General features: G+C 44.4%; 1 protein-coding gene across 1 annotated transcript in view; it reads left to right on the top strand.

The window, feature by feature from the left end:
• The window catches only part of nrg2b (neuregulin 2b), a 99,796-nt gene extending 83,210 nt beyond the window's left edge, over positions 1 to 16,586 (top strand). The window contains exons 5-11 of the mRNA XM_063187714.1: positions 1,454 to 1,512; positions 3,950 to 3,973; positions 6,914 to 7,016; positions 10,320 to 10,437; positions 13,482 to 13,615; positions 13,906 to 14,133; positions 15,966 to 16,586. Coding sequence (XP_063043784.1) covers positions 1,454 to 1,512; positions 3,950 to 3,973; positions 6,914 to 7,016; positions 10,320 to 10,437; positions 13,482 to 13,615; positions 13,906 to 14,133; positions 15,966 to 16,566 — 1,267 coding nt within the window. The 3' untranslated portion in view covers positions 16,567 to 16,586. The remainder of the gene's footprint in view (positions 1 to 1,453; positions 1,513 to 3,949; positions 3,974 to 6,913; positions 7,017 to 10,319; positions 10,438 to 13,481; positions 13,616 to 13,905; positions 14,134 to 15,965) is intronic.
• The last annotated feature ends 1,028 nt before the right edge of the window (positions 16,587 to 17,614 follow it).

Raw genomic sequence — 17,614 nt, forward strand, 5'->3', positions numbered from 1 at the left:
CCTCCTAATGTGGAAGAAACAAAGAAGGAATCCAGGGAAAATGAAAGAATCAAGCAGCACATGCAGCCTTGCTCCTACCACACCTCGCTTTCCACCCTCAATGATAGCATGATGCCTTAGGAGAGAGGAAGCATTTGGAGGAGTGTTGCTGAAGTGTACAACTTCTCTTCTGTCTTCTTTTCTGGTACATTCCATTATTCAAACTTCCATCCTTGACTTGTGCTTGTGGACTCGTGCTTGGCTGATACCCCACCTCCATGGAAAAAACAATAAAGATTCCCTGTTGTCAGCCTAGGCACAAGTTTTGGACATTGCCCCATTCAGCATCCCAATTCCAAATGAAAAAATGACATTTTAGCGAGATTGAATTAAACTTCTGTCGTGAATGACGTGTTGCAACGTCATCACAAGGCCACAAGCACAACAAGGGAGGATGAGAGTTAGGATGATGGAAAGAGCGCTATGGGTGCATTCCAATATGCGGACTCCCGTCCTCTGCCTGTGCAAAAGTTGGAGGCCAGAGGGAAAAACGTAAGAGCGGAACTGGAATGATTTGTATCCACTGTGTCCCTCCTCATCCTGCTCTCCTCCCCAGATGTTCTTCCGGATGCTCTAGGTCTGGGTGCACTCCTGCGGTCCTGCAGGGGGAGCCCTTGTGCTCCTCTGAGACAAAGAGTACGTTGCAATATGCGACCTTGCCTCCTCCACTTGCGCTTGTCTCCTCGTCCCGCCTCCTGGCCCCTCCTCCGTGGAGAAAACGATTAAGTTTCCCAGCTGTCAGCCTAGCCACAACAACTTTTGAGGGACTGTTTTTCATCCACCATCCCAATTGCAAATGAGAAAAAGACTCTACAATTGAGCTATTGCAAGATATTGAAATATAATGCTGTTGTCAGTGATGTCATCATGACATATTACTTCCTGGTACGAGGAGAGAAGCAAGTGGAGGAGGCAAGTGGAGGAGGCAAGGTCGCATATTGCAACGCACTCAAAATCTTTTCTAGGCATGTTCTGACTCGGTGGTGCCCCCCGCAGGACATCCCCCCAAACCTCTTCAAAGCACATGGCTATCAAGGCCATGATGTCAGCGGTGTATCTGCTTCGTGTGTGTGTGTGTGTGTGTGTGTGTGTGTGTGTGTGTGTGTGTGTGTGTGTGTGTGTGTGTGTGTGTGTGTGTGTGTGTGTGTGTGTGTGTGTGTGTGTGTGTGAGTGTGTGCAGCGCATGGGGTTAAGCTCTGGGGTTCTACAGTTTCTAATTCCATGTTTTCTCTGGTCCTGTCTCTTCTCTTTTTCTTCTTCTTCTCCTCTCTTTCTCTCTCTCTCGCTCGCTCTCTCTCTCTCTCTCCCTTGCTTTCCTTTCCTCTCCTCCTTGTGTGTTCCCTCTCTCCCCCTTTCCCCTCATCCCCGCTCCCTCTCCCTCTCTCCCCTTTTGTGGTTCTGCTCTCCCCATCAGGTGTCCAAATGACTATACTGGTGATCGCTGTCAACAGTCCGTCATGGCCGATTTCTACAGTATGTCCACCTCTTCTTCTGTCTGTCTTCTTGTCCCTCCTTGTGTGTCTGCCTGTGTGTATGTATGTATGTATGTATGTATGTGTGTGTGTGTGTGTGTGTGTGTGTGTGTGTGTGTGTGTGTGTGTGTGTGTGTGTGTGTGTGTGTGTGTGTGTGTGTGTGTGTGTGTGTGTGTGTCAGGGTAATTGCACGCTGATGGACACACATATGCATGTTTTTGTACCTGTGTGTGTGTGTGTCTTTATGTTGTTCATCCGGCCCATACTATGGGGATTGTGTGTGTGTGTGTGTGTGTGTGTGTGTGTGTGTGTGTGTGTGTGTGTGTGTGTGTGTGTGTGTGTGTGTGTGTGTGTGTGTGTGTGTGTGTGTGTGTGTGTGTGCGTGTGTGTGTGTTTCCACACCTCCCTACCCATCCTCTCCTTTTTGCGTCCTCACTTTCATACACTTGCACTAGCTCTACTTAGAGGTCACAGCAAAGTACTCAGCAAGGTTATTTCAAGGACACCTTCGGTCACGATGGCACAGGTCAAACAAATGCCCTTACCGTATTTACACTTTCCACATGTGAATTCTAAATTATGTCATACATAAATGTAGACATTTATGCAAATCTACAAAATCACACTTATTATGTCATTATTGTTGAGCATAAAGTATCTGAAGTCAATGTACTAATATTAATGGTAGGCTTTTAGTAGTGGTATATCTATGTAGGCTACACTATATTCCAAGACGTAGCTGGAGAGGGCCTAGTGATAATACTACTGTGTTCTGATAATACTACTGTGTCCTGTCTAGTTGATTAGAACATAGCTTCAGTGATGCAATGCAATAACTGGACGCAATGGCCTTCAATAGATAGACATTTGGAATGACAGAAAGCCGTGGTGGCAAAAATGTTACCTTTTTCACAAATACTGACCTCCACCATCAAATTCAAGTATTCATTATGACTGCAAATATTGCATTTTTCATACATGAAAAGGTGGATCTTCTCCATGTCCGCTATTTTGAATTTCCCGAAATTTACATTTTTAGCCGGTAAACTTACTGTACTTTGTTCATACTAGTAAATATTAGTTTATTATTTAGTAACTATGCATCTAAAGATCAAATTTTGAATAGGCAGCATAGTTTCAATGAGCAGCATACCTACTCTGGCCACCATCCTACAACATCACTTTCATTTCTGTACCGCCCTGTTGTAACCTCAACAATCAAGATCATTTAAAAAAAAAAAAAAACGGCTCCAGTATTCAGCATCTTACTGGGAGGACTTTGGAGCATATACAGAATTTATAGAGCTACACTCATACTCGTTCTGTCTTTCACTCACACACACACACACACACACACACACACACACACACACACACACACACACACACACACACACACACACACACACACACACACACACACACACACACACACACACACACACACACACACACACAGCGGATGATATCAGTGAATTTATGTCTGTTACCCTCTTGACAAAAGAATTGTTATCTATTATGCTGTGAATGCTTAACTTGCCTGAATGCCTTTATCATGTATCATTCACAATGTGTTAGCCACAGTCTCTGGCATGTTGCATGAATTTTGCTAGCCTTTATTAGTGACGTTTCAGATGCAGGTTGACTGGATGCTAGCATGAAATGAATTAGGGATTTAGCATAGGCCGCATGTATGGTAATTCAACGATACATCAGGGGTGAAAAGGTCCAAGCTGTGGCATTTAGACCCTGCTGAATACACTATGACACTAAAGGACTTTGGGAGACAATAGCAAAGAGTAAGAGGGTCCGTCGTCTTTCTGTCAAATTACTTCATTGTCTAGAAACATTCACCTGTCTGTTGTGTCCACATTCGTTTTACTGTGCTGGGTGTCTTTTGTTGTGCTTTTTTCACATCTGTTGTCTTTGTTTTCTGTTTGTTTGTTTGTTCGTGTGTTTGTGTGTTTGTTTGTGTGTTGGTGTCACTCGTCCATTTTCATGGTGAACCACAGAAGTGCGCGCTAGTAAATACGGCAGTAAGTGGAGAGGCTGTTTGTCTGCATGGACCCCCACCCCCCCACACCACCACCTCCACCACCTCGCCCCCTTGCTTGCCCTCCCCCTTCCTCTTCCTCTTCCTCCGCCCTTCTTTACTTTTCCTTCCTCTTCTCTATCAGTTTCTTTGTTTGTTCGTTTGTTTCCTTGTTTGGTTGTCTTTTTTGTAGGGGATATGAAGTTGCCTGTGTCTGCATTGTTTGTCTGTTAGTGGATCTCCTTCGACGACAATGTCCGCCATAGTTAAACACACATTGCTAATGCTAACTCACATGCAGTGCCTGACCCCAAGACTTCGACTCTTGACCCGTCTTTTGCTTTGTTTGTTTTTTTTCCTTCCTCTTTTTTTTCGTCCTCAAATTTCATCTTTCTGCGTTGGCAGAGCATCTTGGAATTGAATTTATGGGTATGGATCAATAATTCTTTTCATTTTTTTACTGAAAGCATAAAACATTTGACTTACATTATCCAGAGCCAGCTGATATATTAGTCACCAAACCTCTCAGTACGAAATTGCCGATAAGTTCTTGTCCTGGCTAGTTGATTAGAACATAGCTTCAGTGATGCAATGCAATAACTGGACGTAATGGCCTTCAATAGATAGACATTTGGAATGACAGAAAGCCGTGGTGGCAAATATTGTAGGCCTAAATATTTCCCAACTTCATACTAACAATGGCCATGTAGCGACGAACCTTGATCAGATGTGTACCTCCCCACATCTGCTCCAGTGTCCTGCTATGTGGCTGATCATGTTGAGTACCTACTATCTAAAGCTAACATTTGATACCAGAACTTGCTGGCAAACTACTGTGATTTTTAAAAATGCACTCATTTAACACAACAGTAAATGTTCAATCATATTAAATGTGAGGTATTTCACACATCCTGTATGTCCATGGTTAGTCGCCACTGACACACGCGTCGCACACACACCTTTTGTTGCCATACACCAGTTGTGTATTTGTGTCCAGTAACATGCATGCAATGCAATGCCAGGCTAAGAAGCATTGTGTTTGGCAAATATTGCCATTTTATTGATTTATTTATTCTCTCTTTTTATCTTCTGTTCTCTCTTCCTCACACACACACACACACACACACACACACACACACACACACACACACACACACACACACACACACACACACACACACACACACACACACACACACACACACACACACACACACACAGTTTTCTGTTCTGTCTTTTCCTTCTTGATTTTCCGTTGGTCGATTGTTACCTATTTTCATGTTCCATTCGTCCTCCATCTCAAGCATAGCCTGCACTGGATGCTTAACCTCATGCCCTTGTTTGTGAAACAGTCAGGATATTGTGTGTGTGTGCGTGCGTTTGCGTGTGTGTGTGTGTGAGACCGAGATAGAGAAAGAGAGAGAGAGAGAGAGAGAGAGAGAGAGAGAGAGAGAGAGAGAGGGAGAGAGAGAGAGATGGTGTGAGAGAATGAATATGCAAATGAGTGACATTTGGCAGGGCATAGGCTTGACTAGCCTGCATTAAGGTACACTCATACAAAGCGGAACGCAAGTAGTAGCCATAGTAGACCATGAAGCCGATTAGTCCAGACCGGACTCATCTGTGCATCACCTTCAGCTGCTAATGGTCACTCGGGAGACTGGAACCTATGAACACCTCCACACAGCCTAAGACCTGCATGAACACACACAATCATACAGGAATCAGGCCTTGGAATTAGTTGCAACAGTCTTAACAATTTTTCATTTTCCCCAAAGGAATTTCTTATTATACATATTCAGATTTTGAAAAGTTTCCAGAACTATCTGCAAAAGGCGGAGGAAAACACTAAATGCAGTGTTCAAACAGTGTATGTGTGTATCCATTTAATTGGTCATCTTATTTCCTCATAGGCAGAGAAAGTATGCCTCTCAGAGCCACTGTATACGAATAAAACAGAAAAAAATACTAAAGAAATGATAAAAGAACCTAAAAGAGGCAATATAGTACAACACATACAGTACGTACATTAGACTATTGATCAGCTATCTAAAGGTTATATTTCTTAACACCAAGCTGGATAGACGAGCTTGACCAGCAACCTTTACTGCATTAGGAGTGCGCGGAGGTGTTGATAGAATCCTCTGGAAGGGTATAGCATCCCTCTGGAAGACTCCAGTGCCCTGAGGACAACACAGTACATTTTGCAGTGTCAATTCAACTCTTAGAGAGTATGACGGACACTACTGAGTGTTAAAGAGGACTTGCTAAGAGTTGAACAGAATTTACTGTGAAGCTGGAGTCGTTCTCTGCAGCTGTCATGCCTGTCTGTGACCACAGAGGGCGGCAGCTGGCTTTAGGCCTAATCAGGCCCAAAGTCATGCCAACACACATCTACACACTCCCTCTCTTGATATCAGGCACACACGCACGTACGCAGGCACACGCGCACGCACACACACACACACACACACACACACACACACACACACACACACACACACACACACACACACACACACACACACACACACACACACACACACACACACACACACACACACACACACACACACACACACACAAACAGCCCTTAATTGGGCCCTCCCATTGACTTCCATTCATATTAACTCTAACAAAAGCTAAAGAATGCTAAACTCTGCCCAACCCAAAACAATCCAAAATCCTAACCTGTCAGTGAGGACAGGTTTTACACCAGCAACAACAAAACTACCCCAAAAGGGGTCAAAACATGTGGGGTCCAGGATTTGGCCCCAACATGGAGCGGGCCCCACCTTGTTGGTGTGCTCCAATAGCAGTGGCCTCACGAAGGTAGATTGGTGTAGTACACACACACACACACACACACACACACACACACACACACACACACACACACACACACACACACACACACACACACACACACACACACACACACACACACACACACACACACACAGTTTAGTCTACATAGACTTGTATTATTATTGGGCCTGGTTTGTTAATAAGTCAGTCTGCTTAGACAGAACTGCTTTGAAGAGACTCACAGTTTTCACTGTGGATATTAAACATGTTTTAATAACTATATACTGTCATGTGCTGTCATTGATGCCAGGTGTGTGTGTGTGCGTGCGTGCGTGCGTGCGTGCGTGGTGCTTTATGTTTGCTCTGACTGTGTGTATTGTGTTTCGTATGTGGGTTGAATGTGCCTGGGACCTTGGTGTGTGTGTGTGTGTGTGTGTGTGTGTGTGTGTGTGTGTGTGTGTGTGTGTGTGTGTGTGTGTGTGTGTGTGTGTGTGTGTGTGTGTGTGTGTGTGTGTGTGTGTGTGTGTGCATATGTACGTATGTATGGTTTTTCCCTTACAGAGGCAGAGGAGCTGTACCAGAAGCGTGTCCTGACCATAACGGGTATCTGTGTGGCCCTGCTGGTGGTTGGCATTGTATGTGTGGTGGCATATTGCAAAACCAAGTGAGTTTCTATACTGAGTGAGTGAGCGACTGAATGTGTGTGTGTGTGTGTGTGTGTGTGTGTGTGTGTGTGTGTGTGTGTGTGCGTGTGCGTGCGTGCGTGCGTGCGTGCGTGCGTGCGTGCGTGCGTGCGTGCGTGCGTGCGTGCGTGCGTGTGTGTGTGTGTGTGTGCGCTTGTGCGCTTGTGCACTTGTGCACTTGTGCGGGTGCGTGCATTCCGCCTTTCTGTTATCTTTTCTTTTCCACCGAGTTCACATGGCGCACCTTTATTTAACTAAAGTCCTGGGATCAGAAAGCATTCCGATTGGGCAGAGGATGTGCACCCTGGGTCTACATCAGTGCCTTTTGCATCAGCGCATAGCAACGAGCATGTGTGGAACGACTGGAATTGTTATCAAAGCAGAATTAATGGGTACACGACACAGGAATAAAGTTAATTCGGAATTGACAACGGAATTAAATTGAGTTCTTTTGGAATTAAAAATCCCATGTACAGTAAATGAGCTGATAGAAAGTGAAGAGCGGGACCAGAAATGAGTACGAGAGAGAAGGCGTAAGTGCAAGACTTGAACCTGGGTCCCCATGAACAATTACCCACATATGGTAGGTGTCAGGGGCGGAGTGGCCCACCTTTTCCCACCGGGAGAATTTTCCCCTTGGCGGCCCTCTTTAAAAAAAACAAAAAACAAAGCGAACATGGTTTCCTAACCAAAAAGACAAAAGCCACGAAATCTGCAGTCGTACTACATGTGGACATTAGTGTTGTCAAAATATCAACCTGAAGTGGAGAATTGTAGCCTACACCTTGATGAAATGCACAGCCAGTGGTGTAGTCTACGTAAAACACAGGTATACGCACCCATTTCAAAATTTCAGGGATTACAGTATACCCACTTAAAATTGATTGATCCATTATTTACAATAGCACAAATATATACAGTAGACTATACACACATCAAAAAATGCTCAAATATACAGTATACCCACTTCAAAAAGTAGACTACACCACTGGAGCCATCATCACAGTCCAAAGCATTCATAGGCCTAGGTTAGGCTACATCACGCTACTGTTCCATGCAAATGTGCACTCCACTGTCATTTTGACAGTTTGAAATTGAAATATCGTTTAAGGAAGTCAGGATGAGCATGGGCACAAAGTTTTGGGTGTGGGGATTTTTAGAAGAGTAGGCTTACAAAATATAGTATAGTAGCCTATAGCTTACAAAAAGTCTGTCTACATTGTGCAATAAACCCACCATGCAGCAAATAAGCCAAACTTAGCTACTTCAAACCACAAACATAAGTCAACAAAATGTATAACCAAACGGTGTAGGCCTACCTTAAAACGCTGTCTTCTCGCAGCAAATGTCTTTGTTTCTTGCAATCACTCTACTTTAATCCACAGCTTATTAGCCTACACACCCAGCACTGGTCACATCAGAATCTTGTGTGGTAATTATTTTGTTCCATTTCTTCAGACATAGGCTACATCCTAAATAGTAAGTAAGTAAGTAAGTTTTATTTCTAAAGCACATTTAAAACAGTACAAAACTGACCAAAGTGCTGCACAGAGGCTGGTTAGAATAAAAATGGCAAGATAAACAAAGAAAAGTAAAACATAGTAGCACATGGCATTTCAATATAGAGGAAATAAAACATCTGCATACAGTGTACAGTTGCAGCACTGGCAGCATTGACTATATAAGACACATAAAAGGAGCTTAGAAAACTTTGAGTACATAAAGTGATAAAAATGAAGGGGAAGGGGAAGTTAAAACTATAGGGTTCAGGGCTAAAAGTATACATTTGGTGCAATAAAAACAACAAAAATTAAGGAAACTAAAATTTAAGAATTAAAAGCCAATGTATATAAATAGGTTTTAAGTCTAGATTTAAAAGCAGACGTCGTGGGAGCAGATCTAATATCGGGAGGTAAACTGTTCCAGAGGCGTGGAGTATGATGATGTATGATAATAATATTATTTCGACTATAAGGAGATATACTGGTAGGTCTAACAAATCAAAACAAAACCCATTGCTTCTGTCAGGTGCAGTTATCCTGCTTCTGTTAGGTGCAGTTATCTTCCTTACCACTTGGTGGAGTCTGTTCGTAACCCAAGTCAATAACCACAGAGCAAGTGAATCAGGACTGGAAAGACTGTAAACTGTAACAGTCGTGTGGAAATCGGAAAATAAATAATAATTTATTCATATTTCCATCCTTTGGTAACCAATATACATATCACAGGTTCTTCAAATACTGAAAACGAAACTGTGTTACTAAGATCTTGTAAACTTCCGCGATCTACGGTGTATGAAAATTATCAGTAGAGAAGGGGTGTGGCCAATTTACTGTTTGACACCGTCAGTGAGGTATTGCCGTCTGGTATACGGTATAAATACTGGCTGGTCAGCTTACATCTTGAACAGGGAAGTGGAAAGTGGGAAGTTAGTACTTGTAAGTAGCATCTATAAATTTCAGGGCCGGTTGGGAACGCAGTGCGGCCGCATTATTACATTTCACGGCCGCGGCCCACCGGGACAAGTCCCCGATCTCCCGACGGCCACTCCGCGCCTGGTAGGTGTATAAGTGCAGTGCGTTGAAGGTGAAGTTTGTGCCCATCCCAGGAAAAGGTGCAGGACAAAGGCTGACTGTAGTTTTCAGAGTGAGGAGTCCTCACACTTGACATCCTTTTTGTTGTTTTATTAGGGGTCTTACACACCAAGGCGGTAAAGCGTCGCGGAACGGCCGCGTTTTTTACCGGCGTCGGTGAAAATACATTGAAACCTATCTGTCCTTACACACCAACCGGCGGTAGTCGGGCGTGCCGCGCCGCGCTGCATTCCAGCGTATTTTTCACGCCGGCAACCGGCGGTGTCTCATTCAAATGAATGGCAAAGTAGCACGCTAGCTTTAGCTGTGGGGAGGGTTTTGAACAGGACTGGCCGCGCACGCCGACGCTGTCAGTGTGCAAGGCAGAGAAAAGCACGCCGGCCAAAACTAAGCAGAAAGACCGCGTCCGTCCTGCGACCTTTCCGTTCCGCCTTGGTATGTTTTGGCCCTTATTTCATGGCTGGATTACGTTTCAACTTCAACAGTCCTAATCCGATTCAACAGAGAAGTCGAAACGTAATCCAGCCATGAAACAATAAAACAACAAAACGGATTTCAAGTGTGCAGACTCCTCACTCGGTGAAAGGAGAAGACTGAAAAGTATAAGTGCAGTACGCCATAATTATACCTTTCAGGGAATCTATTCGTTTTTGCACTAAACTAATACTGTTGCTTTGGTGTGTTCTCCAGGAAGCAGCGGAAGAAGATGCAACAGCATATGCATCAGAACATGTGTGCAGAACCCAACAACCGCTTGGCCAATGGTCCCAATCACCCAGGACCAGCACCGGAAGAGATACCCATGGATGTGAGTCTCTCTCTCTCTCACACACACACAAAAACACACACACATAGACAGACAGACACAGACACAGACACAGACACACACACACACACACACACACACACACACACACACACACACACACACACACACACACACACAGAGACACGCACACACACACACCAAAGTTGTTTCCCATAAGTCCTTTCACTCCGCGGCCATCTTGGCAATGTCTCAGGGCAGCTATTTCAGATTAGTGAAACCATGGGCGTCTCAGAATGAATGGGAAAAACAGTAATGGGTCAACTGAGCGATACACAAACCACATGGTTGGAGTCGCAATGAAAACCAGATTGTAATGGCTACCTAGGTTTGGCCGTATACAGCTCCAGGCCACTTTATTAGAATAGCATGAAAAAGTTGATTTATTTCCATAATTCCATCAATAATGTTAAACTGTCATGGATTATAGATTCATGGCCCAGTTGTTTAACTATTGCAATCATTAAATTGTTTATTTTTACATATTTTGGTCTTCCAGCTCAAAAAACCCATGATTTGGGGAATTCGCATCATTAGAATATTGTAATAAAATCACAATTTTCTTCATCAAAATTCATTTCACATCAGTGCACATCAAATCAGTTGAAATTTGGTACTTTCTACACAACATGCAATGTTCAATACTTGGTTAGGACTCTCTCTGTCTTAATAACGGCCATGATGCGTTTAACATTGAAGTCAATGGCAGAAACAGTGCATGGGAGTAATGGAAGGCCAGATATCCTTGATGCTTTGCCGTCAGCTGTTTTTGTATAGCTGACCTGGTGTCCCACACTTCACTCTTCAATATACCCTGTAGATTTCCATGCCAAGTTTTGTCGCTAACTCACCGGTTTAATTCTAAATCACCAGAAATGAAACCCCATTGAAAATGAATGGGGTTTTATTTCTGGTGAGTTAGAATTAAACTGGTGAGTTAACACCAAAACGTAGCATGGGTATCTACGGGTATATTGAAGAGTGAAGTGTGGGACACCAGGTCAACAAACAAGAACAGCTGACGGCAAAGCATCAAGGATATCTGGCCTTCCATTACTCCCATGCACTGTTTCTGCCATTGACTTCAATGTTAAACGCATCATGGCCGTTATTAAGACAGAGAGAGTCCTAACCAAGTATTGAACATTGCATGTTATGTAGAAAGTACCAAATTTCAACTGATTTGATGTGCACTGATGTGAAACGAATTTTGATGAAGAAAATTGTGATTTTATTACAATATTCTAACAATGCGAATTTCCCAATTCATGGGTTTTTTTGAGCTGGAAGGCCAAAATATGTAAAAAGAAAAAAATAAATGATACGAATAGTTAAACACCTGGGCCATGCATCTACAATCCATCACAGTCTAACAATATTGATGGAATTATGGAAATAAATCAACTTTTTCATGCTATTCTAATAATGTGGCCTGGAGCTGTATATGAAAGTATAATTTCCTTACAGCTAATTTCGAACTGTGCATGCGCAGCATTCCACGACAATACGCTCTGCTTCGCGGCCTGTAGGATCAAGTAGCCCTGACTCTGTAGCTACCCGATGTGAGTAGCTACCCGATGTGAGTCATCCGATGTGAGTCACATGTCATCTGCCACTGACCGACAGCAGATATTCCGAAGCCATTCCGATTAGGTTTGAGCAGTCGTAAAAGCTTACGTGCCGATATGTCGAGATGATTGGAAAAATGCATTTGGCTCGTGGGAGATGTGCAGGCACGTGCCATATTGGCTTTACGAATTGGCCCCATTCATTTGTATGTACGTTTTCTGAAGTGTTTCATCTCCTCCTATATTAAGTGTCTCTGAACACACACACACACACACACACACACACACACACACACACACACACACACACACACACACACACACACACACACACACACACACACACACACACACACACACACACACACACACACACACACACACACACACACACACACACCTCCTCACCCCTTCTAATCTACGTATCCCCTGTTCTCCACATTTCCACAACCCCTCATTCCCTTTGATTGTCTTCCTGCGTCCTCCTCACTGTCCTCTCCCGTCCCCTCAGTACTACAAGGATAAGAGCTTTCAGTGCTCCCCAACTCAAGAAAAAAACGACTCTCGGTAACACTTTACTTAAAGCCAACATTATAAGCGCATTTATAACAAATTATAACGCACATTATAATTACTTACAACGTATTATGACTACACTCATAATGCTTCATGATGCTTTATATTAACAGTTATGAATAACTATGAATCTAGCTTATAATGCTTTGTAAATCCAAGGGTGTCATGAGTGCTCATGACTGGCTATAAACTACAGGCTGCCTGATGGGGCTTATAGTACATTATGAGTACCTAAACCCCTCTATGCTCAGACCTGGATGATAAACTGTCACAAGGGCTCATATGATGCTATAATGTTTCATGTGAGATCATAAGTTGTCAATGTGTGCTCTAAGTAAAGTGAAGTTCATATGGATGCATCTATAATGCACTGTATAATGCACATCTATAATGCATCATATTGTAGCCTACTGTAAGCCCCATCAGGCAGCCTGTAGTTTATATCCTGTCATGAGCACTCATAATACCCTTGGATTTATAAAGTATTATAATATAAGCTACATTCATGGTTATGCATTACTGTTCACATAAAGCATCATGGAACATCATCGGTGTAGTCATAATGCTTTGTAAGTAATTATAATGTGCATTATAATTTGTTATAAATGCGCTCATAATGCGCTATAGATATGGGCTTCATAGAAAGTGTTACCCGACTCTCTTCCTCTGTTCAAATCCACACTCAAAAACCCATTTGTTCTTGGTAGCGTACTCAGCATGATGTTTCTTGCTCAATATGTTATTGTGTATTGCTTTTACAGATGTTTTATTCTTTGTAGTTATTCAGTCACCTGTATGTGTACCTTTATCAGAATATACTCTGAACAGCTCATAATTCAAACTTGATTCAAAATTGATAATACAATTATCTCTGTTCTACAGTATATTCCTAAGAATGTTCCAGCAACAGAGCGAGTGACGCGGCATGGAACCGAGACATCGGGGAACTTCTCAGGCAGTCGCATGTCCTCCAGATCACATCACTCCTCAACAGCCAGTCATGCTTCTAGTCATAGGTATGCCACACACACGTATAAAATACACTCTCACACACCACACATACACCACACACACGCGCACACACACCACGCACGCACGCACGCACAAACACACACACACACACACACACACACACACACACACACACACACACACACACACACACACACACACACACACACACACACACACATTTTTACTGCTTGTTGTATACTTGACACGTCCTGCATTTTGCAACAGTATGTTCTCTTTAAAATCGCTTTGTCTAAAAGTGTGTTCTTAACGTAACGTAATGCTTCTGCTGCAGACATGAGGAGCGGACATGGAGCATGGAGCGCTCAGACAGCATGAACTCGGATTGCCAGTCGGGGGCGCTGTCCTCCTCGGTGGGCACCAGTAAGTGCAGCAGCCCCGCCTGCATGGCACGCCGAGCCGCCGCCCACTGCAGCCCCCTGGACAGCCCCAGTGGCGGGCGGCCCCCCCTCCACTACGGAGACTCCTACGACTCGCTAAGGGACTCCCCTCACAGTGACCGGTGAGGGTGTGCGTGCGTGTGTGTCTGTTTGTGTGTGTGTGTGCGTGTGTGTGTGCGTGTGTGTGTGTGTGTGCGTGCGTGCGTGCGTGCGTGCGTGCGTGCGTGCGTGCGTGCGTGCGTGCGTGCGTGCGTGCGTGCGTGCGTGTGTGTGTGTGTTTGTGTGTGTGTTATTTATGTGCCTGCCTAATATGTGTGTATACAGTATAATATAATGTGTGTATACAGTATGTCTGTGGGTGCTCATGAGATTCAAGGGAAAAGATGTGAGAAGATGCTGTCATGGTGATCAGCACATGTCCACACATTCAGTTATCCGATACACACTCACACACCCACTCACACATTGTACATAAACACAGAAACACAAAAGGGATTATGTCTATATTGATGCTGGTTGAGCCTAGGGGTTCACATCAGTTCCCCAAACTTGCATCCTTTCCTTTGTCCTTGACATAGGTGTGCACAGACAGGGACATGCTGGTGCTAAACCACCTTACCCTTTGCGCTGCTGGACAGCAAATGCCCTTTTTGAAAGTTCCTTTTTTGAACGTTTTTACCTCAATGTACCGTGGTCCATGTTGACATGATAATGTACAAAGGCGCTGATGTAATATATAACCTCTATAGCAGGGGTATTCAATTAAATGTCATTGAGGGCCAGTTTTTCCAATCCCTCTGAGTAAAGGGGCCAAACTATACATATGTATTATGGTAGCCGACTGTCAATGAAAAAAATATGGGTGAATTCAAGGAGGTGGGGGGTCGGAGGATGTTATTTCCTGCATTTTAACGTCCCGTTTGTCCCGTTTCAGCTCTATACGGAACCCGTACTTTTATCTCTAAATTCTGAAAAACGATTCTGTATTTCAAGGGGCTTGTGGGGGGCCAGAACCTTGCCGTCCAAGGGCCGCATCTGGCCCCAGGGCCGCCATTTGAATATTCCTGCTCTATAGCCTGGTAAGGTAGTTGGAAGTTCCACATGCACCCCCCTTTCCCACCTGCCCCCTCAAAATGTCTGTGCACACCACTGGTCCTTGTATCTGTGCTCTGATCTGTCCTTGTTCCTCGTTGACGATGAGTTAAGTCAGTTTTATATTGGATATTCATTTAACATTCAAAATACAAATGTGATATCTGCAAAATAACCATCATTGTCAAACCAACTTTGAAACATAGATGAAAGTCATGTGCCAAAGCTTTTTTTTGCATCAAATTTTTTACCATTTTGAATGCTAAATGAATGTCCAATATAAAGCTGACTTTACCCAATCGACACTGAGTCATAAGGTCATAGATCATGGTAAAGGATGCGAGTTTGGGAAAATGATCTGCATCCTATAAGGTATTCTCCTGTGTGAAGCGAGCACCATGTCCTCTCCACCAGAGGGCAGCAGAGCACCAATCAGCACATAAGATGACGTACAGTAGCTCTAGCCTAAACTCATTGTAAGAGCAACTTGTGGGGATTTTGTGGACATCTGCACACAATTCAATTCCACAATATTGACTCCAGCTGCTGAAATGTTTCGCGTCTCTGTGTGTTCGTGTGTGCGAGCGTGCATGTGTGTGTGCTCTAACTTTGCTGTACTGTACTCTGTATTGCCTACATTATTACTTATATGTTACTCTACTCTACAATGTACCTCCCACTTTGCTGTGAATGCCCTTCTTTGAAAATTGGTTTGGACTAAAGTCTCTGCGAAATGTAATGTCATGCAGTGTAATGCTATACAATGTAATGTAACGTAATGTAATGTAATGTAATGCATTGCAATCCAATGTGATGTAATGTATTGTATTGTAATGTAATGTAATGTGTGTGCATCTTCCAGGTACGTGTCAGCCCTCACCACGCCGGCGCGCCTCTCCCCGGTAGACTTTGGCCAGGTGCCCACCTTCCAGATCACCACGCCCAACGCCAGCCACGCCCTCTCGCTGCCCCCCGCCGCGGCCGCCATGGCCAACTACTCGGTGGGGGGGGAGGACGACCAGCCCCTGCTACGCCGGGGCTACCACCGGGCGCGGCGGGCATGCTACATGGTGGAGAGCACGGGCTCGCTGCCGTCCAGCCCTTACCGGCTGGTGGACGAGGACGCGTACGAGACCACGGCCGAGTACGGCGCGGGACGGGAACGCTCGCATCGGCGGACCTCGCGGCGGCCACGCCGCTCCCGCAACTCGCACGCCACACACAGCTCGCACAGCAACCTGTCGGACAGCGAATGGGACGAGGACTACGGGCTGGGCGGGGCCGAACTGGGCCACGGCGAGAGCACGCCGTTCCTTAGCGCGCTGAACATGAGCTCGCCGTCGCCAGAGCCGGCCACCATCTACCGGCCCACGCACACGCCCACACACACGCCCAGCCTGGCCCACCCCTCGCGCCGCATGCGCAAACTCACACACGGCAGGCCTGACAACGCACCCCTTTAAACACAAACACACACACACACTCACGCTACTTAACACTCTTACATATGAGCACCCTAGACATAACTGAAGTCAGACTCAATTGACATATTATGCACACACACACACACACACACACACACACACACACACACACACACACACACATGCTCACACACACAGTTATACCATAGAACTGCACCGATAAGAAATATTTTTATTTTATATAACAGACAGATATTCTAAACAAATGAAATATTTATTTTCATTTCAGCAAAACTTGTCTACTAGCTAGCAGCAAAGACTTTTTTTATAGGGGAAACTATTTATATGTTGATTAATTTCACTTTATGAGCATTATGTGAAAAAGAAAAAAAAACAACGAAAAACAAAACAAATCAAAAGAGAATTCTGTGCCAGTTTTTTCAGGAGTTAGATACTAGAATAATATTGTGGTGCCTTTTGCTGTTCACCCATAAGGAGGGGTTTGCTTCCGTTTTTTCTAGCCTTTCTTACGAACTCTTCTTTTCTACAAACATGTTTTGTCTTTTTTTTCTTTCTGCCTTTCTTTCTTCCCTCTTTTTCGTTCAGGATCTTCCCATCAGAACTGTGAGGTTCTTCTGCCACCATGCAATATGGGTCGCTTCTCTGTGTAATACATGTTTACATGAGCGTCATACACGGTCACATACACACACACACACACACACACACACACGCTCGCAGACACAAATGGAAATACGCACACGCTCCCAAACACACACACACAGTCTGTAGTCATACACATCACACACACACACACACACACACACACACACACACACACACACACACACACACACACACACACACACACACACACACACACACACAACAGTCTGTAGTCAAATACAACACACACACACACGCACGCGCACACGCACACGCACACGCGCACACGCACACACACACACACACACACACACACACAATACACCCATACACATAGAGCACAAACACATGCATTCATTCTCTCATGGCTGACATTATATTGGAGGTGGGGCATCTGTAGTTGAACCTCTTGTCCAGGAGG

The sequence above is a fragment of the Engraulis encrasicolus genome, chromosome 22 (assembly GCF_034702125.1).
Source record: "Engraulis encrasicolus isolate BLACKSEA-1 chromosome 22, IST_EnEncr_1.0, whole genome shotgun sequence".
NCBI classification, from domain to species: domain Eukaryota; kingdom Metazoa; phylum Chordata; class Actinopteri; order Clupeiformes; family Engraulidae; genus Engraulis; species Engraulis encrasicolus.